The sequence below is a fragment of the Artemia franciscana genome, chromosome 15 (assembly GCF_032884065.1).
Source record: "Artemia franciscana chromosome 15, ASM3288406v1, whole genome shotgun sequence".
Classification (NCBI taxonomy): domain Eukaryota; kingdom Metazoa; phylum Arthropoda; class Branchiopoda; order Anostraca; family Artemiidae; genus Artemia; species Artemia franciscana.
In genome coordinates, this window is record NC_088877.1 from 30,153,213 (window position 1) to 30,178,888 (window position 25,676).

Consider the following 25,676-nt stretch of genomic DNA (forward strand, 5'->3'; position numbering starts at 1 on the left):
GAATATGACATTACATTTTGGAAAGCTCTGCAGAACTCTTGCCTGGGGCCAAAAGGGATGGTTTTTGCTTGTCCACGAGCCAGAGCCTATGGCGTGTGAAGTGAAGTGGAGTTATATAGCCTATGTCAGAGAGCAGTATCTGAAGTTTTGCTGCCAAGCTTTCGTTTCATCAAACCATGTTTCTGCTTTCGAGTGAAAAGCTCCGTTCTAGCGGGCAAGCAGGCAGGCGCCACTTTCAAATTGAAGATGGACTAAACTCTAGAAGTGTTAAATATGTGATGCAGTCACCAGGCCTCACAGCCAATATATCTTTTTTGAGTGATAAATAGTAAAATTAATAAATTAAATTAAAAAATAAATATTAAAATTAAAAAAAAAATTAATGAATTTAAAAAATAAATAGAATAAATAGAAAGATAGACTAATTTTGATGAAACTTATATGTTTAAAATCAGCATTAAAATTTGATTCTTTTGATGTAGCTATTGGTATTAAAATTCCGTTTTTTAGAGTTTTGGTTACTATTAAGCCGGGTCGCTCCTTACTACAGTTCGTTACCACGAACTGTTTGAAAAGGAGTCTAAAAAACGACCCTGAGCCCCAAAGACCTAATTAGAAAATCAGCTCTTACTTCCTACTGAGTATTGTTGAGGTCCGACAACCCAATTCTGGTGGGTGATCTGATGGCAAGAACTTGGGACCCCCCCCTGCTCACAAAATCATCTACTTCTTTCATAGAGGTGTTATGAACCATCAAAATCTTATGTTGCCAAAAAAAGGCAAAATCAAGTCTTATAATCCTCCCCTATCTAGCCCTCTATAAACTAACAATATCTTGTATTTAAATGATTGATACTGGCAAGCTTACTCAAACTGTTTGTTTTTTTACATCCTATGATTTTCTTGCAACTCTCAATGAACCATTCAGATTTGTATTCTATTTCTGGCTCTTTCAACAAATTTCAGCTTATTAGGGGGGAGGGGGGGAGAAAACTCACGTAATGAAGCTTGATAGAGTTTCTACTAAATCCATATAATTTTCCCGATGAAAACCTAGAAATTCACTACTTTAGGGCAAGGGTGAAATAAGATCATTACGAGTGAGTTGGGAAATGAAGTGTATACTTTAGTGAATACTTTGCAAGTGTTCAAAATTTAGAGCGATTTCTCAGGTTGGCAATGGAGCCCAAAAGTAAATTTTGTGATTTGCGTTTTCTTTGTTTATGTTATGTTAATTATTTAAAAGTGAATTTTCTTTTTTTGTTTTGTATTGCCAAGGCCCTAGGCCTTTTAGCGCAATAAAATTTACTTACTTACTATGGAAATAAACGAAGACTAAGTTAGAATGGATAGATAAAGAAAATAGAATGGAAAAGAAGGATTAAGAATATTAGAGAATAATAAAATGAGAAAAAAGAATAAGATCCTCCATAGCTATTACTGGCGCATAGGACGTCGAATCGACGTGTCAGTTACTAGTTTTTTTTTTTACAGGGAGAAGTTGCATGCTTGTCGTCCAGCCTTGCTGGGGTGGAGATCTAACCCCAGGCTGTTATTGCCAAGCAGAACAAAATGAGAAAACAAAAGAGAATTGATGAGACGTGATATAGATTTTTGTTGTTTGTTGATATTTGCTTGCTTTTGCTGGTTGATATATTTATTTGTTGGATGCAAATAGAACTCTTGCTATCCTAATTTGTTTAGTTAAAATTAAGAAATAGAATCGAAGAAGGATAAAGAAGAATAGTAAATAATGAATAAGAATAAAACAGAAAAGAATAGAAATGAAACCAAATAATTAAAAAGCTACTATTTCATCTTCACTATTGTTTTTGGTGCATCTATAGACATTGAAAGTGGTATAATGTATCTATAAATAAGATTTATATCAGAAGAAAAAAAATATCGTTTATTTTACAAGAATATAAGAATGATAAATTAGATTAGAATCATAGCAAAGAAAATAGAACACAGAAAGAAGAGTAATGTATAGCAGGAAAGAATTGAATAAATATAAAAAAATTAAATAGATAAAGGAATAAAAGAAATAAAAATAAAGGATAGAATTGGAATAGAAAAAAAACAAATTGAGTACTTCCTACTGAGTATTGTTGAGGTCCGACAACCCCATTCTGGTGGGTGATCTGACGGCAAGAACTGGAGACCCCCCCCCCCTCACAAAATCATCTCCTTCTTTCATAGAGGTGTTATGAACCATCAAAATCTTTTGGTGCCAAAAAAGGTAAAATCAAGTCTTATAATCCTCCCCTATCTAGCCCTCTATAAACTTACAATATCTTGTATTTAAATGATCGATACTGGCAAGCTTACTCAAACTGTTTTTTTTTTTTTTAATCCTATAATTTTCTTGCAACTCTCAATGAACCATTCAGATTTGTATTCTATTTCTGGTTCTTTATACAAATTTCAGATTATTAGGGGGGGGGGAGGAAACTCACGAAATGAAGCTTGATTGAGTTTCTACTAAATCCAAATAATTTTCCAGATGAAAACCAAGAAATTCACTACTTTAGAGCAAGGGTGAAATAAGATCATTACGAGTGAGTTGGGAAATGAAGCGTATACTTTAGTGAATACTTTGCAAGTGTTCAAAATTTAGAGTGATTTCTCAGGTTGGCAATGGAGCCCAAAAGTAAATTTTGTGATTTGCGTTTTCTTTGTTTATGTTATGAAATGTTAATTATTTAAAAGTGAATTTTTTTTGTTTTGTATTGCCAGGGCCCTATAGCTTTTAGCGCAATAAAATTTACTTACTTACTACGGAAATAAGCAAACAATAAGTTAGAATGGATAGAGAAAGAAAATAGAATGGAAAAGAAGGATTAAAAATATTAGAGAAGAATAAAATGAGAAAAAAGGATAAGATCCTCCATAGACATTACTGGCGACGTCGAATCGACGTGTCAGTTACTAGTTTGTTTGTTTTTTTACAGGGAGAAGTTGCATGCTTGTCGTCCAGCCTTGCTGGGGTGGGGATCTAACCCCAGACCGGCATTGCCAAGCAGAACAAAATGAGAAAAAAAGAGAAGTGATGAAAAATGATATAGATTTTTGTTGTTTGTTGATATGTGCTTGCTTTTGCTGGTTGATATATTTATTTGTTGAATGCAAATAGAACTCTTGCTATCCTAATTTGTTTAGTTAAAGTTAAGAAATAAAATAGAAGAAGGATAAAGAAGAATAGTAAATAATGAATAAGAATAAAACAGAAAAGAATAGAAATGAAACCAAATAATTAAAAAGCTACTATTTCATCTTCACTATTGTTTCTGGTGCATCTATAGACATTGAAAGTGGTATAATGTATCTATAAATAAGATTTATATCAGAAGAAAAAAAAAATATCCTTTATTTTACAAGAATATAAGAATGATAAATTAGATTAGAATCATAGCAAAGGAAATAGAACACAGAAAGAAGATTAATGTATAGCAGGAAAGAATTGAATAAATATAAAAAAATTAAATAAATCAAGGAATAAAAGAAATAGAAATAAAGGATAGAATTGGAATAGAAAAAAAAAAACAAATTGAGGCCTGAACATAAAACCAGATCATTGTTTGCTGTTTTAAAAGTCAAATCAAAAAGAATTTTGGAAAGAAATCAAAATTTTACAGTCAATATGAACGGCCACAGAACTCCAAAATACTTTATTTTTTCACTGATTGCTACTACTAATACTACTAATAACTCACTGCAGCACCAAGCCGCATGAGGCTAACACAGCTACGCACGCTCCTCCTCCAACCTAATCTATTCAGGGCCTCCCTCTTTACACCCTCCCACGAAGTTCCCATTTCCTTTAAATCTGTATTTATAACATTCTCCCAACCCAGACAATGATGACCTGCTTTCTGTGTAGCCCAAGACGGTTGGCCAAAAAGGACAATCTACGGCAATCTGTCATCCTTCATCCACAGAGCGCGGCCTAGCCATCTCACCCTTTTTTTTCATTATAGCCCTAGAAAGCGGGATTGAACCACATTTTTCGTACAACCTAATGTTTGAAATACGGTCAGTCAGCCGGGTACCCAGAACAATCCGTTTTCATAAGAATATTTCATATAGAATTTCGATAGAATCGAAGAAGGATAAAGAAGAATAGTAAATAATGAATAAGAATAAAACAGAAAAGAATAGAAATGAAACCAAATAATTAAAAAGCTACTATTTCATCTTCACTATTGTTTTTGGTGCATCTATAGACATTGAAAGTGGTATAATGTATCTATAAATAAGATTTATATCAGAAGAAAAAAAATATCGTTTATTTTACAAGAATATAAGAATGATAAATTAGATTAGAATCATGGCAAAGAAAATAGAACACAGAAAGAAGAGTAATGTATAGCAGGAAAGAATTGAATAAATATAAAAAAATCAAATAGATGAAGGAATAAAAGAAATAAAAATAAAGGATAGAATTGGAATAGAAGAAAAACAAATTGAGGTCTGAACATAAAACCTGATCATTGTTTGCTGTTTTAAAAGTCAAATCAAAAAGAATTTTGGAAAGAAATCAAAATTTTACAGTCAATATGAATGGCCACAGAACTCCAAAATACCTTCTTTTTTTCCTGATTGCTACTGCCACTACTACTAATAGCTCACTGCAGGACCAAGCCGCATTAGGCTAACACAGCTACGCACGCTCCTCCTCCAACCTAATCTATTCAGCACCTCCCTCTTTACACCCTCCCACGAAGTTCCCATTTCCTTTAAATCTGTATTTATGACATCCTCCCGACCCAGACAATGATGACCTGCCTTCCGTGTAGCCCCAGACAGATGGCCAAAAAGGACAATCTTTGGCAATCTGTCATCCTTCATCCACAGAGCGCGGTCTAGCCATCTCACCCTTTCTTTCATTATAGCCCTAGAAAGCAGGATTGAACCACATTTTTCCTACAATTTAATGTTTGAAATACAGTCAGTCAGCCGGGTACCCAGAACAATCCGTAGGCAATTTCTCTGGAAAACATCTAGTAAATTTTCATCTGATTTTCGGAGCGCCCATGCTTCAGAGCCATATTTGACCACTGTCATCACTGTAGCTTCCAATATTCTAATCTTGTTTTCCAGACTTATCTTTCGATTTTTCCAAGCTTTTTTTAACTGTAAGAAAACATCCTGAGCCTTAGCTGTTCTACATTTAACATCTTCACTGCTCCCACCATCTTTACTAATAATACTACCAACGTAAGTGAGGCTGCCAACCTGATCAATCTTTTCGTTACCCCACGTCACATTTTCATCTTCACTTATTCCTAGCCTTAGTGACTTAGGCTTCTTTGCATTAATTTTCAAGCCCATTCTAGCATCCTGAACTCGCAAAACCTCTAAAAATTCATTCATTTTGCTCACATATTCATCTAATATGCTTAAATCATCAGTATAATCTAAGCGCAGGATTTCGACTCTTGTTGATCAATCCTTGAGCTATCTTTATTGGGCTTAGGAATCATTATTGAAGTTGCTGTTTTCCATATTTTGGGAAATAGCCAATATCAATTGCTTCATTAATTAATTGATTCTGAGTTCAAAGTGAACACACCTGGTTTAAATTGGATATTTTATGAAATTATTAATTCAGTAAGCCCTTTTTAGCTCAAGAATTGTGAACTATTTCAACACTTGGCTATAAGCTTTCATTGAATGAAAACTAGTTCATTATATTTCAAGGTTTTGCAATAACTCGTTAAGGATAAATGACGTGTAACCTTGACCTACATAAGAGGTTTATCAAAAGAACTATTTGTGCATGAATTGTAGAAAAAAATTATTGAGTTATTATTATTGATCTATTTGAACCAATAAGCGAGAATCATTTTATTTTACCAGTAAGCGAGCAGAAGAGGGGAGGTTTTTGTTGCAAGGGCCATACTACCTGCCAGGAGTGGTGTCTCCCTTAAACTGTTAAACTCCCTTACACTTCCCTTGGTAATTTGTATATAAATTTGGCGTGTTTCAAGCATGATGCCTGTTACCAGTAGTGACAATAATCCTGTCCTTGTTTATTCGCCAGTACTGAATTTTGTACAGCGCAATTTGCTAACTGGAGCAGAGGATGACGTGATTAAAAGCCATGGAATGGAGTTTTTTTTTACTCTAATTTGGTCAAGGTGGCAAAGACGTTATTGTGGCTGCTTTGTCCAGGTCATGAAGATTGTCCTATTCAGAAGGGAAATAATGCACTGGTTAACCATTTCAGCAACATAATTAGTCTATTGAAATATCTTGACAAGACTGACACTGCTGTTCCAACATTTGTCATAAAGCATCCTACAGAAGTACCCTGCCTCCCTGCCACTGCCTACACCTCTCTATTCTCAAAATTTAATGAGTTCCATCAAGTTGTTTTGGAAATGTCTTCAAAACATGACAATTATGAATTGAGCTTCCCACATTTACCCAAGCCAGCTTCAGTGCTAGATTCACATTCAACCATTAGTGTCTCAAATGTGTTGGATGCTTATCTGACCCTCTTTAGTGAAAAGCTGCTATAGACCAAATGACTGGACATGAACTAGTACATAGCATAAAGCGCATCAATGACAAGTGGTATATCAACATGGACAAGTCTGCTATGGAGGACTTCTGCTTGTCAATCCACAAAATAATCTCCAGTACTGCAACAAAAATGGTTTCCAAGCAGTTTTTTGGTATATCCTGTAATATTCCAACTGACGTTGACATTACAGTACTTGGAAGCCAAGATGGTATCAAAGATGCTAAAAGACTGGGCCTAACTAAGTCTTTGAAACTTGAAATTTTGGGTTCTTTTGATCAATCTACATTTTTCAAGCATGGCCTCAGGGTGGGCTATGAAACTTTTCCTGTTTACAAGTTTAAGGACCTACTCAATTGCTGTTTTAAATGCCGATCCCTAGACCATCTATGGAACTCCTGTCCCAGCGTTCTCCTGAAATGTGCTTGTTGTGGAGGGCCACACATATCAACAAAAGGTGAGCCATGCATTGCCAATCCCAACTGCACAGACTGCAGCCAAAAACACCCTTCCTATAGCTTTTCCTGCCCTGTTATTAAGTATTGGATAAAGTGCAACTCCACCTTTCACCCATGAGTGAAAGGTCAGTCTCAGTTATTTTGTTCAATATAAATGGCACCAAAGATAAGGGTTTTGTTATTGATGAGTTGTATGGTTCCTATGATTTGGTATGTCTCCAGGAGCATCTTCTCACTGCTTCAAGTTTAAATTTTTTGCATTGAATTCAGCATCATACTGCATTCCTGAGTCCAGCAAAGGTTACTGGTGGTTGCCCTTCCAGTGGACTAGCCTGTGTCTTTAAACAGGATATTCATCTACCCTCCCCAGTACTCTTCTACTTCAACAATTTTTTTTTAGCTGTGTGTGTTGGCAGTATTGTATTTATAAATTCTCATCTCCCATATGAAGGATACTCAATCAGATCCTTAACTAAATTCACAAAGGCTTGTGGTCTGCTGAAGAATCTTGTGAATCAGGTACTGTCAAACTTTCTACAGCATATAATAATTGGGGACCTAAATACTGATATTAATCAATCTTCTGTGAGAAGTGATTCACTTTTTGAGTGTCTTCTGTCATACTGTGTTGTGCCCAAATCCCACAATTTTTCATATGTTCATCATTCTGGAAGCACAAGTGATATTGACCATATTATTTTCTTGCCTGGTAATATCTCTTCTTCTGTTCATGTTAACAAACAAGATACTGACCACATGCCAATTTCAGTGACATTTACAATGGATATTGATCTATTGGAAACCAATTGCTTGTGAGAAAAACTGAAGTGGTTTGAAAAAAGTAATTGGAGCAAAGCTAATATACTGCACAACATCTCTACCTTGACAACACTTCTTTCTACCATATGTGTTCCATATCATCTTCTTCAGCGCCAGGTACCTACGAATGGTGAAGCTGATATTGACTGTTATTATAACCAACTTGTGATGTGTATGAAAAGAGCAGAAGAAGCTGCCACACCTTGTCGATGTATTCATAAAAGAACACAAAAACCAATCTGGTAAATGGACCCTTGTTTAAAGTTGATAAAAAACAAAGTGAAACTATGGCTCTAGATATGGAATGAATATGGTTGGCCAAGTTCTGGGTGTGTCACTGATCTCAAATGTAAAATAAAACCAAATATAAACATTATCTGAGGTCAGCACTTTACCACAGTATGGACTTCCCTGTGAGTAGGAAGGATTGGCAAAAAGTGATCAATTCAGACAAGTTAAATGATGAAACTATGAAAAGTAATTGCCTTCCACCTTCAGCTTGGTATAAACATTATTCTTCTTTTTTTTTTTCAGTGAAAAACTATTCAGTACATTTTGTATATACTTGCCTTCTTACCCCCTCTTTAGTACAATACTTTTGCAATGCCATATAGCGCCCATATCTTTTTCTTCTGTAATTGATGCTGTGAAAAGTTTAAAATCTGATTCATTACATAAGGATGGTATTTCTAAGATCCATATGCTGATTGAATGCACCCCCCCCCCCTTATATCTCATTTTCAGCTTCTTTTTTGAATGTGTCTATGTACTTCATACATACCTGAGAGTTTTCTGTGTGGCACAGTTTTGTCAATTTTAAAAAGGGGAAAGTCGCCAACTGATTTTTTCTGCTATTGACCTATTAATGTATCTTGTAATATTAGTAAGATTTTGAGTATATCCTTCTACCTTTTTTGATTAAAAATATTATTGAGGGTGAGAACCAATTTGGTTTTCAATATGGGTGGGTTGTCAGCATTCACATAAGATTTTGTCTTCTCTACTGGCTGATAATTCTTTCAAGGGAAATGGTCTTTATATTTGTGCTTTGGATCTTTTGACAGCATTTGATAGTGTGGTCCATAGTCAGCTCCTTTTTTCCTTGTATAATTTTGGGGTCAATCTCTCTGTTATAATGCTTCTCAGGTTTTGGTATTCAAACTGTTTTCTTCAATTGAGATCTGCACCAGACGCTATTATAAGAATACAAAGAGGAGTTAGGCAGGGTGGTCTGTCCCCTTTGCTTTCTAAGATTTGTATTTTTAGTGTGCTGGCTAAGATTTCAGGTAGGCTACATACCTTTCTTGTCTTGTGGATGTTTCTTATCTTGTGTATACTGATGACTTGCTTCTGATTAGCCATTCCAAAAAGGGTCTTTCCCAAATGGTCTCTATAGTTTCTGATGCTTTCTCTAATATTGGCCTTTCACTTAATATAGATAAATATGAGTTTCTTCCCTATACTGTACTACGGCAACTCCCCTTCACTGTAATAACTTCACTATCCCTCTTGTTGATTGTATTTGTTGGCTTGGTATCTCTATTACTAACAATCTTTCAAGCTTATGTCAGCGTACTGTTTGTGATTTAAGAAAAAGATTCAGATTGGTTATGCAAAAATTGTTGCAAACAGAGAGAAGTATAATAGACCTGTGCTGGCCAAACTTTATTCTACTTTTTGTGCTCATTCTCTCCTTTATGCTTCAGGTTTTTTGTCCTTCTTAATAATGGTAATTTAAAAAGGATTTGGATAAATTATTTCAGATTTCTTCTGTATCTTCCACCTTGGTCAAAAAACAGGACTCTTGTTAGAAAATTTTCAGTTCCTGATATAACTTTAAAGTTGGAAATTCTTCACAGAAAACTCTCAAGTACAGCTTCTGCACACCTATCCCCTCACCACTGTCTTATCCATTTTTTTTCATTGACTTTGTGTGTGTATTTGTTTTTCTCTTTGTGTATTTTATATATTTATTCTTACTCCACCATATTTACTTCATGTATTGTGTGGGTGAAAAATAAAATAAATAAATAAGTCAAGGAGGCACAATATCAACTCATCATTGAGATTGGAAATAAACTGTGGAAACATCATGTCAGATTGGGGAGCAGAGAGAAAGGAAGTAGAGAAAGAACGTTTTTTGAAAAGAAAGAAAGTAAAAAGTAAAATTTTTATTTTTGTCCAAAATTTATTTTCATTTTCAAATGTTTGGTCTTTTTTTTTCTTCTTATTGTTCACTGTCATGAGAAAAAAGAGCCAGTATATTGATCATTTATTAAACCTCAAAGACACTACTTTCGGAAGCTTTTTTTGTAGATATACCTATATCTACCCTCAGTTTTAAGAGGATTTAATACCTTAAACATCCTTTTTGGAGCTTTTATGTCAGCTGACTGTCTCAAAGGCAAATGGCCCATTAGCATATTATCCGAGGGGACTACAAATCATTGAAACTATTGACAATTTGTGGTTTGAAACCACAAATCATTGAAACCTATTGACATGCATGAGAGTTCTATTAAGCCTACCTATCAATATTCTCACAAAAAAACACTTTTACATTTATTTTAAGTTTTCCTTACGTTTTTCATCAGTTTTACTTCTGAAAATGCAATTCCAATTATTTCAGTAAAATTTTTAGGTCATATCAAGAATTTTTCCAACATAATCTTTCCAAGAGTTTTACCAATTTAATCTTTCCAAGAGTTTTTCTAACTTAATCTTTCCAAGAGTTTCACCAACTTAATCCATCAAGCCTATTATGAGATGACGTCACAAGTCCACGTGGGCTTATAGTGTAATTAAAAATAAGTTTATATGATTAATTTATTTTGTCGTTAGATTAGGTATTTCGCGTTGTATTCTGTTTCTGTGGGTTCTTGTAATTTGTACTGTTGTTTAATTTCCTTGCTTGTTTGTTATTTATTCCTTGCTTCTTTGCAATGTATTCTGTCACGTGATCTGATTCATTGACAGTTGTATACGATTCAGAGAGAGTTTTAAGGAGGACAGTGGAGGCACTTGCCACGAGCACAAAAATTTTATAGTCACAAAATCTCCAATAAATAATCTAACGATCATAATTATTATATAGGTCATGCAGTGGTTGGTCATATGAGACCCAAAGATCGAATTTTAGTGTAGCAACACACTGCAGGATTTAAATTAATTTATATTTTACATAAATTTTTATTTTACTACAGAAGGGGGTGTAGTTAATACATTAGATTAATTAATAAGACAAACTAAGAAATAAAACTAGTAAATAAAATAAACAATAATAATCAAAAACAAAATAAGTAATTATAATCAAATTATTCAAAATCGAATTAGAAGAAATTAATCATTAATAAAAGAATAAATGGAAAACAATTTTGTTAACAAATGAAAATTTTGTTAGAGTTTAGCCAATAAATTTATGAGATAACAGGGGAAAAGGGATTATCAAGATTTTGCCCAAGGCACAAAAGAGACTGGTACCACCACTAATCCAATTTCTGTCTTAAAACATACATTTACGGAAGAAGCCATGACGAATTTGCGTTACAACACAATGTCTGCCTTTCCCATCCCTCTTCCAACACAGTTTTATTATTGTTTAGTATCCGTAATTTTGCATTTAAACGTCAAATACTGTTTAATTGTTATCTTTTTGGACTAATCAAGATAAATACCCATTTCCGTGGTGATTACAGCTTTTCTTGCGTTATTAACGTCATCACTTTTTAACAGCAACTAATCCAAAATTAGACATGACGTCACACCAAAGTTTTAATCAGTCTTAACTTAAGACTGCTGTAAATTTAGGTGAAGAGTCAAGTCAAGTTAAAACTAAATGACGTCATTCATAGTATAAATAGAATACAGGACATTGTTCAGCCTCAGTGCTAAAATAGCAACGCTAGAAATCAGGTTGGACAAATATTTAACAAGTTTGTATCATGCCAAGGGGAAAAGTAACTATGAAAAATGACTACTATGCTATTCTAAAATTAAACAGAAACAAGATTAGATGTATGAAGACAAATGAAATTAAGGCAGAGATAAAGAGGGCATACCGTTGTTTGGCTATGAGATGGCATCCTGATAAAAACCCAGACAATCAGGAAGAAGCCACAATCCGTTTCCAAGAGATTTCAAATGCATATGAGGTTCTTGTTGATGACAAAAAACGTCAAATTTACAACATTGATAGTTGTGATACCAGCTCTGATAGATGGTATCACATGCCTATGAAATGCGAGAAATGTGAGAAGATATTACCCGACCTAGTAGCCTTCCTTCAGCATGGAATGTACTACAAACATCCCCAAAAACAACGCTAAGACCAGATTGAACTCATACGAATCCGAGAAGAAATTTCGAAACAAATGTGTCCTCAATAGACATCGAAAGCTTGAAAGGATTTTGAAATACTTTTGAAAGCAGTAAAAAACTAATATCCATATTAGACTAACCTATACTACCAATATGGGAATAGAAAAATGTAAATATTGTATGTATATTTCATAAGAAATAAATTTTGTATGAAATATTTATTTTAACTTCGGTTTGTTTTTAGGTTTTAATTGCTCTCTGATAGAACTATCTTTCCAATTGTGTTACGAAAAAATGTGTTTCCAATTGAGAGCAAAACTTTGGTTTTATCAAGTTTTTTTTTTTTTTTTTTTCTATCCCGCCGATCTCAGCTTATAACTGGAAACACGTAAGGGTCTAACCTGAGCGGTTTTTACGGAAAGTGAGGACCTCTGGCCGGATTGATGAATATGACATTACATTTTGGAAAGCTCTGCAGAACTCTTGCCTGGGGCCAAAAGGGATGGTTTTTGCTTGTCCACGAGCCAGAGCCTATGGCGTGTGAAGTGAAGTGGAGTTATATAGCCTATGTCAGAGAGCAGTATCTGAAGTTTTGCTGCCAAGCTTTCGTTTCATCAAACCATGTTTCTGCTTTCGAGTGAAAAGCTCCGTTCTAGCGGGCAAGCAGGCAGGCGCCACTTTCAAATTGAAGATGGACTAAACTCTAGAAGTGTTAAATATGTGATGCAGTCACCAGGCCTCACAGCCAATATATCTTTTTTGAGTGATAAATAGTAAAATTAATAAATTAAATTAAAAAATAAATATTAAAATTAAAAAAAAATTAATGAATTTAAAAAATAAATAGAATAAATAGAAAGATAGACTAATTTTGATGAAACTTATATGTTTAAAATCAGCATTAAAATTTGATTCTTTTGATGTAGCTATTGGTATTAAAATTCCGTTTTTTAGAGTTTTGGTTACTATTAAGCCGGGTCGCTCCTTACTACAGTTCGTTACCACGAACTGTTTGAAAAGGAGTCTAAAAAACGACCCTGAGCCCCAAAGACCTAATTAGAAAATCAGCTCTTACTTCCTACTGAGTATTGTTGAGGTCCGACAACCCAATTCTGGTGGGTGATCTGATGGCAAGAACTTGGGACCCCCCCCTGCTCACAAAATCATCTACTTCTTTCATAGAGGTGTTATGAACCATCAAAATCTTATGTTGCCAAAAAAAGGCAAAATCAAGTCTTATAATCCTCCCCTATCTAGCCCTCTATAAACTAACAATATCTTGTATTTAAATGATTGATACTGGCAAGCTTACTCAAACTGTTTGTTTTTTTACATCCTATGATTTTCTTGCAACTCTCAATGAACCATTCAGATTTGTATTCTATTTCTGGCTCTTTCAACAAATTTCAGCTTATTAGGGGGGAGGGGGGGAGAAAACTCACGTAATGAAGCTTGATAGAGTTTCTACTAAATCCATATAATTTTCCCGATGAAAACCTAGAAATTCACTACTTTAGGGCAAGGGTGAAATAAGATCATTACGAGTGAGTTGGGAAATGAAGTGTATACTTTAGTGAATACTTTGCAAGTGTTCAAAATTTAGAGCGATTTCTCAGGTTGGCAATGGAGCCCAAAAGTAAATTTTGTGATTTGCGTTTTCTTTGTTTATGTTATGTTAATTATTTAAAAGTGAATTTTCTTTTTTTGTTTTGTATTGCCAAGGCCCTAGGGCTTTTAGCGCAATAAAATTTACTTACTTACTATGGAAATAAACGAAGACTAAGTTAGAATGGATAGATAAAGAAAATAGAATGGAAAAGAAGGATTAAGAATATTAGAGAATAATAAAATGAGAAAAAAAGGAATAAGATCCTCCATAGCTATTACTGGCGCATAGGACGTCGAATCGACGTGTCAGTTACTAGTTTTTTTTTATACAGGGAGAAGTTGCATGCTTGTCGTCCAGCCTTGCTGGGGTGGAGATCTAACCCCAGGCTGTTATTGCCAAGCAGAACAAAATGAGAAAACAAAAGAGAATTGATGAGACGTGATATAGATTTTTGTTGTTTGTTGATATTTGCTTGCTTTTGCTGGTTGATATATTTATTTGTTGGATGCAAATAGAACTCTTGCTATCCTAATTTGTTTAGTTAAAATTAAGAAATAGAATCGAAGAAGGATAAAGAAGAATAGTAAATAATGAATAAGAATAAAACAGAAAAGAATAGAAATGAAACCAAATAATTAAAAAGCTACTATTTCATCTTCACTATTGTTTTTGGTGCATCTATAGACATTGAAAGTGGTATAATGTATCTATAAATAAGATTTATATCAGAAGAAAAAAAATATCGTTTATTTTACAAGAATATAAGAATGATAAATTAGATTAGAATCATAGCAAAGAAAATAGAACACAGAAAGAAGAGTAATGTATAGCAGGAAAGAATTGAATAAATATAAAAAAATTAAATAGATAAAGGAATAAAAGAAATAAAAATAAAGGATAGAATTGGAATAGAAAAAAAACAAATTGAGTACTTCCTACTGAGTATTGTTGAGGTCCGACAACCCCATTCTGGTGGGTGATCTGACGGCAAGAACTGGAGACCCCCCCCCTCACAAAATCATCTCCTTCTTTCATAGAGGTGTTATGAACCATCAAAATCTTTTGGTGCCAAAAAAGGTAAAATCAAGTCTTATAATCCTCCCCTATCTAGCCCTCTATAAACTTACAATATCTTGTATTTAAATGATCGATACTGGCAAGCTTACTCAAACTGTTTTTTTTTTTTTTAATCCTATAATTTTCTTGCAACTCTCAATGAACCATTCAGATTTGTATTCTATTTCTGGTTCTTTATACAAATTTCAGATTATTAGGGGGGGGGGAGGAAACTCACGAAATGAAGCTTGATTGAGTTTCTACTAAATCCAAATAATTTTCCAGATGAAAACCAAGAAATTCACTACTTTAGAGCAAGGGTGAAATAAGATCATTACGAGTGAGTTGGGAAATGAAGCGTATACTTTAGTGAATACTTTGCAAGTGTTCAAAATTTAGAGTGATTTCTCAGGTTGGCAATGGAGCCCAAAAGTAAATTTTGTGATTTGCGTTTTCTTTGTTTATGTTATGAAATGTTAATTATTTAAAAGTGAATTTTTTTTGTTTTGTATTGCCAGGGCCCTATAGCTTTTAGCGCAATAAAATTTACTTACTTACTACGGAAATAAGCAAACAATAAGTTAGAATGGATAGAGAAAGAAAATAGAATGGAAAAGAAGGATTAAAAATATTAGAGAAGAATAAAATGAGAAAAAAGGATAAGATCCTCCATAGACATTACTGGCGACGTCGAATCGACGTGTCAGTTACTAGTTTGTTTGTTTTTTTACAGGGAGAAGTTGCATGCTTGTCGTCCAGCCTTGCTGGGGTGGGGATCTAACCCCAGACCGGCATTGCCAAGCAGAACAAAATGAGAAAAAAAGAGAAGTGATGAAAAATGATATAGATTTTTGTTGTTTGTTGATATGTGCTTGCTTTTGCTGGTTGATATATTTATTTGTTGAATGCAAATAGAACTCTTGCTATCCTAATTTGTTTAGTTAAAGTTAAGAAATAAAATAGAAGAAGGATAAAGAAGAATAGTAAATAATGAATAAGAATAAAACAGAAAAGAATAGAAATGAAACCAAATAATTAAAAAGCTACTATTTCATCTTCACTATTGTTTCTGGTGCATCGATAGACATTGAAAGTGGTATAATGTATCTATAAATAAGATTTATATCAGAAGAAAAAAAAAATATCCTTTATTTTACAAGAATATAAGAATGATAAATTAGATTAGAATCATAGCAAAGGAAATAGAACACAGAAAGAAGATTAATGTATAGCAGGAAAGAATTGAATAAATATAAAAAAAATTAAATAAATCAAGGAATAAAAGAAATAGAAATAAAGGATAGAATTGGAATAGAAAAAAAAAAACAAATTGAGGCCTGAACATAAAACCAGATCATTGTTTGCTGTTTTAAAAGTCAAATCAAAAAGAATTTTGGAAAGAAATCAAAATTTTACAGTCAATATGAACGGCCACAGAACTCCAAAATACTTTATTTTTTCACTGATTGCTACTACTAATACTACTAATAACTCACTGCAGCACCAAGCCGCATGAGGCTAAAACAGCTATGCAAGATCCTCCTCCAACCTAATCTATTCAGGGCCTCCCTCTTTACACCCTCCCACGAAGTTCCCATTTCCTTTAAATCTGTATTTATAACATTCTCCCAACCCAGACAATGATGACCTGCTTTCTGTGTAGCCCAAGACGGTTGGCCAAAAAGGACAATCTACGGCAATCTGTCATCCTTCATCCACAGAGCGCGGCCTAGCCATCTCACCCTTTTTTTTCATTATAGCCCTAGAAAGCGGGATTGAACCACATTTTTCGTACAACCTAATGTTTGAAATACGGTCAGTCAGCCGGGTACCCAGAACAATCCGTTTTCATAAGAATATTTCATATAGAATTTCGATAGAATCGAAGAAGGATAAAGAAGAATAGTAAATAATGAATAAGAATAAAACAGAAAAGAATAGAAATGAAACCAAATAATTAAAAAGCTACTATTTCATCTTCACTATTGTTTTTGGTGCATCTATAGACATTGAAAGTGGTATAATGTATCTATAAATAAGATTTATATCAGAAGAAAAAAAATATCGTTTATTTTACAAGAATATAAGAATGATAAATTAGATTAGAATCATGGCAAAGAAAATAGAACACAGAAAGAAGAGTAATGTATAGCAGGAAAGAATTGAATAAATATAAAAAAATCAAATAGATGAAGGAATAAAAGAAATAAAAATAAAGGATAGAATTGGAATAGAAGAAAAACAAATTGAGGTCTGAACATAAAACCTGATCATTGTTTGCTGTTTTAAAAGTCAAATCAAAAAGAATTTTGGAAAGAAATCAAAATTTTACAGTCAATATGAATGGCCACAGAACTCCAAAATACCTTCTTTTTTTCCTGATTGCTACTGCCACTACTACTAATAGCTCACTGCAGGACCAAGCCGCATTAGGCTAACACAGCTACGCACGCTCCTCCTCCAACCTAATCTATTCAGCACCTCCCTCTTTACACCCTCCCACGAAGTTCCCATTTCCTTTAAATCTGTATTTATGACATCCTCCCGACCCAGACAATGATGACCTGCCTTCCGTGTAGCCCCAGACAGATGGCCAAAAAGGACAATCTTTGGCAATCTGTCATCCTTCATCCACAGAGCGCGGTCTAGCCATCTCACCCTTTCTTTCATTATAGCCCTAGAAAGCAGGATTGAACCACATTTTTCCTACAATTTAATGTTTGAAATACAGTCAGTCAGCCGGGTACCCAGAACAATCCGTAGGCAATTTCTCTGGAAAACATCTAGTAAATTTTCATCTGATTTTCGGAGCGCCCATGCTTCAGAGCCATATTTGACCACTGTCATCACTGTAGCTTCCAATATTCTAATCTTGTTTTCCAGACTTATCTTTCGATTTTTCCAAGCTTTTTTTAACTGTGAAAAAACATCCTGAGCCTTAGCTGTTCTACATTTAACATCTTCACTGCTCCCACCATCTTTACTAATAATACTACCAACGTAAGTGAGGCTGCCAACCTGATCAATCTTTTCGTTACCCCACGTCACATTTTCATCTTCACTTATTCCTAGCCTTAGTGACTTAGGCTTCTTTGCATTAATTTTCAAGCCCATTCTAGCATCCTGAACTCGCAAAACCTCTAAAAATTCATTCATTTTGCTCACATATTCATCTAATATGCTTAAATCATCAGTATAATCTAAGCGCAGGATTTCGACTCTTGTTGATCAATCCTTGAGCTATCTTTATTGGGCTTAGGAATCATTATTGAAGTTGCTGTTTTCCATATTTTGGGAAATAGCCAATATCAATTGCTTCATTAATTAATTGATTCTGAGTTCAAAGTGAACACACCTGGTTTAAATTGGATATTTTATGAAATTATTAATTCAGTAAGCCCTTTTTAGCTCAAGAATTGTGAACTATTTCAACACTTGGCTATAAGCTTTCATTGAATGAAAACTAGTTCATTATATTTCAAGGTTTTGCAATAACTCGTTAAGGATAAATGACGTGTAACCTTGACCTACATAAGAGGTTTATCAAAAGAACTATTTGTGCATGAATTGTAGAAAAAAATTATTGAGTTATTATTATTGATCTATTTGAACCAATAAGCGAGAATCATTTTATTTTACCAGTAAGCGAGCAGAAGAGGGGAGGTTTTTGTTGCAAGGGCCATACTACCTGCCAGGAGTGGTGTCTCCCTTAAACTGTTAAACTCCCTTACACTTCCCTTGGTAATTTGTATATAAATTTGGCGTGTTTCAAGCATGATGCCTGTTACCAGTAGTGACAATAATCCTGTCCTTGTTTATTCGCCAGTACTGAATTTTGTACAGCGCAATTTGCTAACTGGAGCAGAGGATGACGTGATTAAAAGCCATGGAATGGAGTTTTTTTTTACTCTAATTTGGTCAAGGTGGCAAAGACGTTATTGTGGCTGCTTTGTCCAGGTCATGAAGATTGTCCTATTCAGAAGGGAAATAATGCACTGGTTAACCATTTCAGCAACATAATTAGTCTATTGAAATATCTTGACAAGACTGACACTGCTGTTCCAACATTTGTCATAAAGCATCCTACAGAAGTACCCTGCCTCCCTGCCACTGCCTACACCTCTCTATTCTCAAAATTTAATGAGTTCCATCAAGTTGTTTTGGAAATGTCTTCAAAACATGACAATTATGAATTGAGCTTCCCACATTTACCCAAGCCAGCTTCAGTGCTAGATTCACATTCAACCATTAGTGTCTCAAATGTGTTGGATGCTTATCTGACCCTCTTTAGTGAAAAGCTGCTATAGACCAAATGACTGGACATGAACTAGTACATAGCATAAAGCGCATCAATGACAAGTGGTATATCAACATGGACAAGTCTGCTATGGAGGACTTCTGCTTGTCAATCCACAAAATAATCTCCAGTACTGCAACAAAAATGGTTTCCAAGCAGTTTTTTGGTATATCCTGTAATATTCCTACTGACGTTGACATTACAGTACTTGGAAGCCAAGATGGTATCAAAGATGCTAAAAGACTGGGCCTAACTAAGTCTTTGAAACTTGAAATTTTGGGTTCTTTTGATCAATCTACATTTTTCAAGCATGGCCTCAGGGTGGGCTATGAAACTTTTCCTGTTTACAAGTTTAAGGACCTACTCAATTGCTGTTTTAAATGCCGATCCCTAGACCATCTATGGAACTCCTGTCCCAGCGTTCTCCTGAAATGTGCTTGTTGTGGAGGGCCACACATATCAACAAAAGGTGAGCCATGCATTGCCAATCCCAACTGCACAGACTGCAGCCAAAAACACCCTTCCTATAGCTTTTCCTGCCCTGTTATTAAGTATTGGATAAAGTGCAACTCCACCTTTCACCCATGAGTGAAAGGTCAGTCTCAGTTATTTTGTTCAATATAAATGGCACCAAAGATAAGGGTTTTGTTATTGATGAGTTGTATGGTTCCTACGATTTGGTATGTCTCCAGGAGCATCTTCTCACTGCTTCAAGTTTAAATTTTTTGCATTGAATTCAGCATCATACTGCATTCCTGAGTCCAGCAAAGGTTACTGGTGGTTGCCCTTCCAGTGGACTAGCCTGTGTCTTTAAACAGGATATTCATCTACCCTCCCCAGTACTCTTCTACTTCAACAATTTTTTTTTAGCTGTGTGTGTTGGCAGTATTGTATTTATAAATTCTCATCTCCCATATGAAGGATACTCAATCAGATCCTTAACTAAATTCACAAAGGCTTGTGGTCTGCTGAAGAATCTTGTGAATCAGGTACTGTCAAACTTTCTACAGCATATAATAATTGGGGACCTAAATACTGATATTAATCAATCTTCTGTGAGAAGTGATTCACTTTTTGAGTGTCTTCTGTCATACTGTGTTGTGCCCAAATCCCACAATTTTTCATATGTTCATCATTCTGGAAGCACAAGTGATATTGACCATATTATTTTCTTGCCTGGTAATATCTCTTCTTCTGTTCATGTTAACAAACAAGATACTGACCACATGCCAATTTCAGTGACATTTACAATGGATATTGATCTATTGGAAACCAATTGCTTGTGAGAAAAACTGAAGTGGTTTGAAAAAAGTAATTGGAGCAAAGCTAATATACTGCACAACATCTCTACCTTGACAACACTTCTTTCTACCATATGTGTTCCATATCATCTTCTTCAGCGCCAGGTACCTACGAATGGTGAAGCTGATATTGACTGTTATTATAACCAACTTGTGATGTGTATGAAAAGAGCAGAAGAAGCTGCCACACCTTGTCGATGTATTCATAAAAGAACACAAAAACCAATCTGGTAAATGGACCCTTGTTTAAAGTTGATAAAAAACAAAGTGAAACTATGGCTCTAGATATGGAATGAATATGGTTGGCCAAGTTCTGGGTGTGTCACTGATCTCAAATGTAAAATAAAACCAAATATAAACATTATCTGAGGTCAGCACTTTACCACAGTATGGACTTCCCTGTGAGTAGGAAGGATTGGCAAAAAGTGATCAATTCAGACAAGTTAAATGATGAAACTATGAAAAGTAATTGCCTTCCACCTTCAGCTTGGTATAAACATTATTCTTCTTTTTTTTTTTTTCAGTGAAAAACTATTCAGTACATTTTGTATATACTTGCCTTCTTACCCCCTCTTTAGTACAATACTTTTGCAATGCCATATAGCGCCCATATCTTTTTCTTCTGTAATTGATGCTGTGAAAAGTTTAAAATCTGATTCATTACATAAGGATGGTATTTCTAAGATCCATATGCTGATTGAATGCACCCCCCCCCCTTATATCTCATTTTCAGCTTCTTTTTTGAATGTGTCTATGTACTTCATACATACCTGAGAGTTTTCTGTGTGGCACAGTTTTGTCAATTTTAAAAAGGGGAAAGTCGCCAACTGATTTTTTCTGCTATTGACCTATTAATGTATCTTGTAATATTAGTAAGATTTTGAGTATATCCTTCTACCTTTTTTGATTAAAAATATTATTGAGGGTGAGAACCAATTTGGTTTTCAATATGGGTGGGTTGTCAGCATTCACATAAGATTTTGTCTTCTCTACTGGCTGATAATTCTTTCAAGGGAAATGGTCTTTATATTTGTGCTTTGGATCTTTTGACAGCATTTGATAGTGTGGTCCATAGTCAGCTCCTTTTTTCCTTGTATAATTTTGGGGTCAATCTCTCTGTTATAATGCTTCTCAGGTTTTGGTATTCAAACTGTTTTCTTCAATTGAGATCTGCACCAGACGCTATTATAAGAATACAAAGAGGAGTTAGGCAGGGTGGTCTGTCCCCTTTGCTTTCTAAGATTTGTATTTTTAGTGTGCTGGCTAAGATTTCAGGTAGGCTACATACCTTTCTTGTCTTGTGGATGTTTCTTATCTTGTGTATACTGATGACTTGCTTCTGATTAGCCATTCCAAAAAGGGTCTTTCCCAAATGGTCTCTATAGTTTCTGATGCTTTCTCTAATATTGGCCTTTCACTTAATATAGATAAATATGAGTTTCTTCCCTATACTGTACTACGGCAACTCCCCTTCACTGTAATAACTTCACTATCCCTCTTGTTGATTGTATTTGTTGGCTTGGTATCTCTATTACTAACAATCTTTCAAGCTTATGTCAGCGTACTGTTTGTGATTTAAGAAAAAGATTCAGATTGGTTATGCAAAAATTGTTGCAAACAGAGAGAAGTATAATAGACCTGTGCTGGCCAAACTTTATTCTACTTTTTGTGCTCATTCTCTCCTTTATGCTTCAGGTTTTTTGTCCTTCTTAATAATGGTAATTTAAAAAGGATTTGGATAAATTATTTCAGATTTCTTCTGTATCTTCCACCTTGGTCAAAAAACAGGACACTTGTTAGAAAATTTTCAGTTCCTGATATAACTTTAAAGTTGGAAATTCTTCACAGAAAACTCTCAAGTACAGCTTCTGCACACCTATCCCCTCACCACTGTCTTATCCATTTTTTTTCATTGACTTTGTGTGTGTATTTGTTTTTCTCTTTGTGTATTTTATATATTTATTCTTACTCCACCATATTTACTTCATGTATTGTGTGGGTGAAAAATAAAATAAATAAATAAGTCAAGGAGGCACAATATCAACTCATCATTGAGATTGGAAATAAACTGTGGAAACATCATGTCAGATTGGGGAGCAGTTTTTGGAAGATAAGATATAACATGTTGCATGGTAAAATTCTAGTTATTTGACTTCTTGCTATCTCAGGAAGGGTTTAGGTTAGGAAATGAAACTTTCAGGGATGGGTCTACAGGCTAAAGCATGTCCCAGGAAGGTATTTTGAAGTACCTACTTCTACTCCTTCTCCCTCTAGAGGACCCTGACCTTTGATAACCTTTAAAAATATGTGTGTTATAAAAGTGAAACCTTTGCAAAATAGATCTTTAGCTTAGTTGAAGTACAACAAAATTGTTTTTAGCTTCATAGCTTTGCTTAATCCTATTTTATAAGGTTTTAAAGATATGGAAATACATTTCCTAAATTTTGAAAAAAATATTGATAGGCTATGGCTCAAAATTCTACTCAAATAACAGGAATTGCATTTTCAGAACTAAAAGCAGAGAAAAATCAACTAATAACTGAAAATTAAGGTAAAGAACTATACCATAAAAGATAATAATTGTTTTTCAATGGTGGTGAACTAATTATGGAATATAGTAGCTTAAAAAACATTGAAAAGTGGAATTTTTCTAGGGTAAGCAAGGATTTACACTTTAAATAGTAATATAGGATCAAATTTGACCAAAATATAAGCTGTAATGCACAAAAAACTGTGTTATATAGAGGATGGGGGAAGGGGTATAGTTAGGGGTCTCAAAATAACTTCCTGGGATATACTTTAGCCTGTAGACACATCCCTGAAAGTTTCAATTCTCTAACCCAACAACTTTCCAAGATAGCAAGAAGTCAATGGACTAGAATTTTACTCTTTAAAATAACTTCCTAGGATATATTTTAGCCAGTAGACCCATCCTTGAAAGTTTCATTTTCCTAACCTAAACCTTTTCCAAGATAGCAAGAAGTCAATTAACTAGAACATCACTTGTTGTATTTTTGCTAATGGGAATGGCTTATGTAGTTCTCTTCTGGAGAGTCTGTTGATCTTTGGCAAATGATTCTAGTCATGTTTTGATCCATTTTACCCATAGTTTAGCTGAAGAACTATAAGCTAGCTTCAGCTCTTTGTGTTTCAGTGAGAAGAGGAATGTTGTAGTAAATCATAGGTGGGTTATTACATTTTGGAGAGGGCTTGTTCATCATGTATCTTACAAAGGAACAGACGTTTTTGCTGGAGTTTTGAAATCAAGGTACTCTATAAATTCTCTGATACTTTTATTTTTTTGCAGCTGAAACTGATTTTTAAATTTTGCATAGGCTACAATTTTTTCATTTGAATCAGGTTAGGTAAAGTAGTGGCAGCCAAATATATTCTAATTTGTTTCTTATATTCCTTTTTAGACTCTTGACACTTTCTATTCCACCACATGCTACTTTTTACCCTCTTATTGATGCTTGCAATTAATAATAATAACAAACCCAGGTGGCTGCATAAATTTGAACCCTGGATAAATAGCCTATATAACAAACTGTAAGACAAAACTGTTTTTCCTTATTATTTGCAATATTCCTTATCTTGTGATACCCTAAGTGTTAATTTAAGGGACCTACCACAGCGTTGGACTTTACATATTCATTTTCACATATCTTGTTCATCTTCCTGTTCTTGACCGTTTTAGTCATACACTGTTGCCGGTCTCCAGTTACGAAGTGTTTGTTTCTTGCCGAAAAGCCACAGATTACGTAAACTGAGTCGTTCATCTTCTTCATTTGGAGAAACCTGTGCAGAAGCGATCAACAACAAACACGAAGGGCCGAATTGATACCGGTCGGATATTCTTCATTAAACTGCTGGGGATAGGTGATTTGGATATCTGCACTTCCTACAGGTCCAATTCAGTTAATTTTCAGACGGCGATTAATTTTTAATTTTCTGCTGCGTTTTCAGTCACCCTGCATGTTCATTCGGGCTGCCTTTTCATACGCGCTGTGTTTTCACTCACGCTGCGATCTTTTTTACGCCAGCCACAGAATAAGAAATAAAGAAAAAGACCGACAAGTACGTGAATCCGAAAAGCTGTGCAAACAAGCATGGCTCCTAAACGAGACCGCAAACAGAAATTATTCAGTCCAAAAAAGTCTCTAGATTTCTGCACAGGCTCCAAGCAAGGTCTTGAGCCAGAATCTAAAACAGTATTACGCGGTAGATCTGAAAAATGGCTGTGTATAGAGTGCATAAACATGTCCATCCCAGAGTGTGAACTCTTTACAAAGATGTCAACCATTGGAGATATGCTGTGGTATTGTCCGGTTCGCAGGCACTCTGGTACGTCAGCAGATTCCCCTTCATTAGCTGAAATCTCGAGCCTCATAACATCCAATGTCCCAAGTGCTGTATCTGTAACGGATATAGTTAAAGGAGCAGTAGGGGAGCTTAAACGTGATATCACCGAAATGATAGATGAAGTGAAAGAGCGTGTCGATGACCTTGAGAAAAACATGGCGGAAAAATGTACTATCCCAGAAGTTAAACATCATGTTTAAGCAGAAATGCTGCAGGAAACATTTAAGATCAAACAGGCCAATGATTTCCACCACGAAGACAAAGTCTGCAGCCAGGCTTATGATTCAGTCACCCTCGAGTTTAATTCAAAGTTCGCAAAAATTGAGCAGGCTCTAGGTAGTCTAATATTTCAAATTGAAAATTTGGACGAGAGAACTGGTCAAAAAGAAAGAAAGCTCGATTATTATGAACAAGAGTCCATGCTTGATAGCTTTGTATTCCATGGGGTAAAGCAATTATCTTGTGTAGACACTCATACGACAATATCTAGCATTATAAATAGCAAAATGTCTGTGCTGGGCCCTTTACTTTATCTAGTTTACTCGAATATGATGCATGTTTATCTATAGGATAACTGTATTACTTCTTTTGTGGATGACATGTTGCTAACAGTATTTGCAAAATCCGTGGATGATTTATAGAAAAGCTCATATTACTTTCAGAAGATTAGAGGTATTTACAAGTTAAAGTTTGCAGTGTGTGCATGTAAAGAAATTTTTTACTGACATCCTGTAGTGTCAGTGATTCCGTTGATGTAAGTAGTAAGGTTCTATTAGATGAAAAGCCTATTTTACAAGTTTAATCACTGCGGTACCCCGGCTTCCACATTGATTCTAATCTATTGTGGAATCATCATAGCGACATCATCTCCACCAAAATTGCATGTGGAGTTTGTATCCTCAAAAGATTGAAGAATATTCTGCCGGAA

General features: G+C 34.7%; 1 protein-coding gene across 1 annotated transcript in view; it reads right to left on the minus strand.

The window, feature by feature from the left end:
* Positions 1 to 24,115, minus strand: part of LOC136036570 (microsomal triacylglycerol transfer protein-like) — a gene marked incomplete at its 3' end in the record, with an annotated part of 85,214 nt that extends 61,099 nt beyond the window's left edge. The window contains 1 exon segment of the mRNA XM_065718872.1: positions 24,016 to 24,115. Coding sequence (XP_065574944.1) covers positions 24,016 to 24,087 — 72 coding nt within the window.
* Positions 24,116 to 25,676: the final 1,561 nt, after the last annotated feature.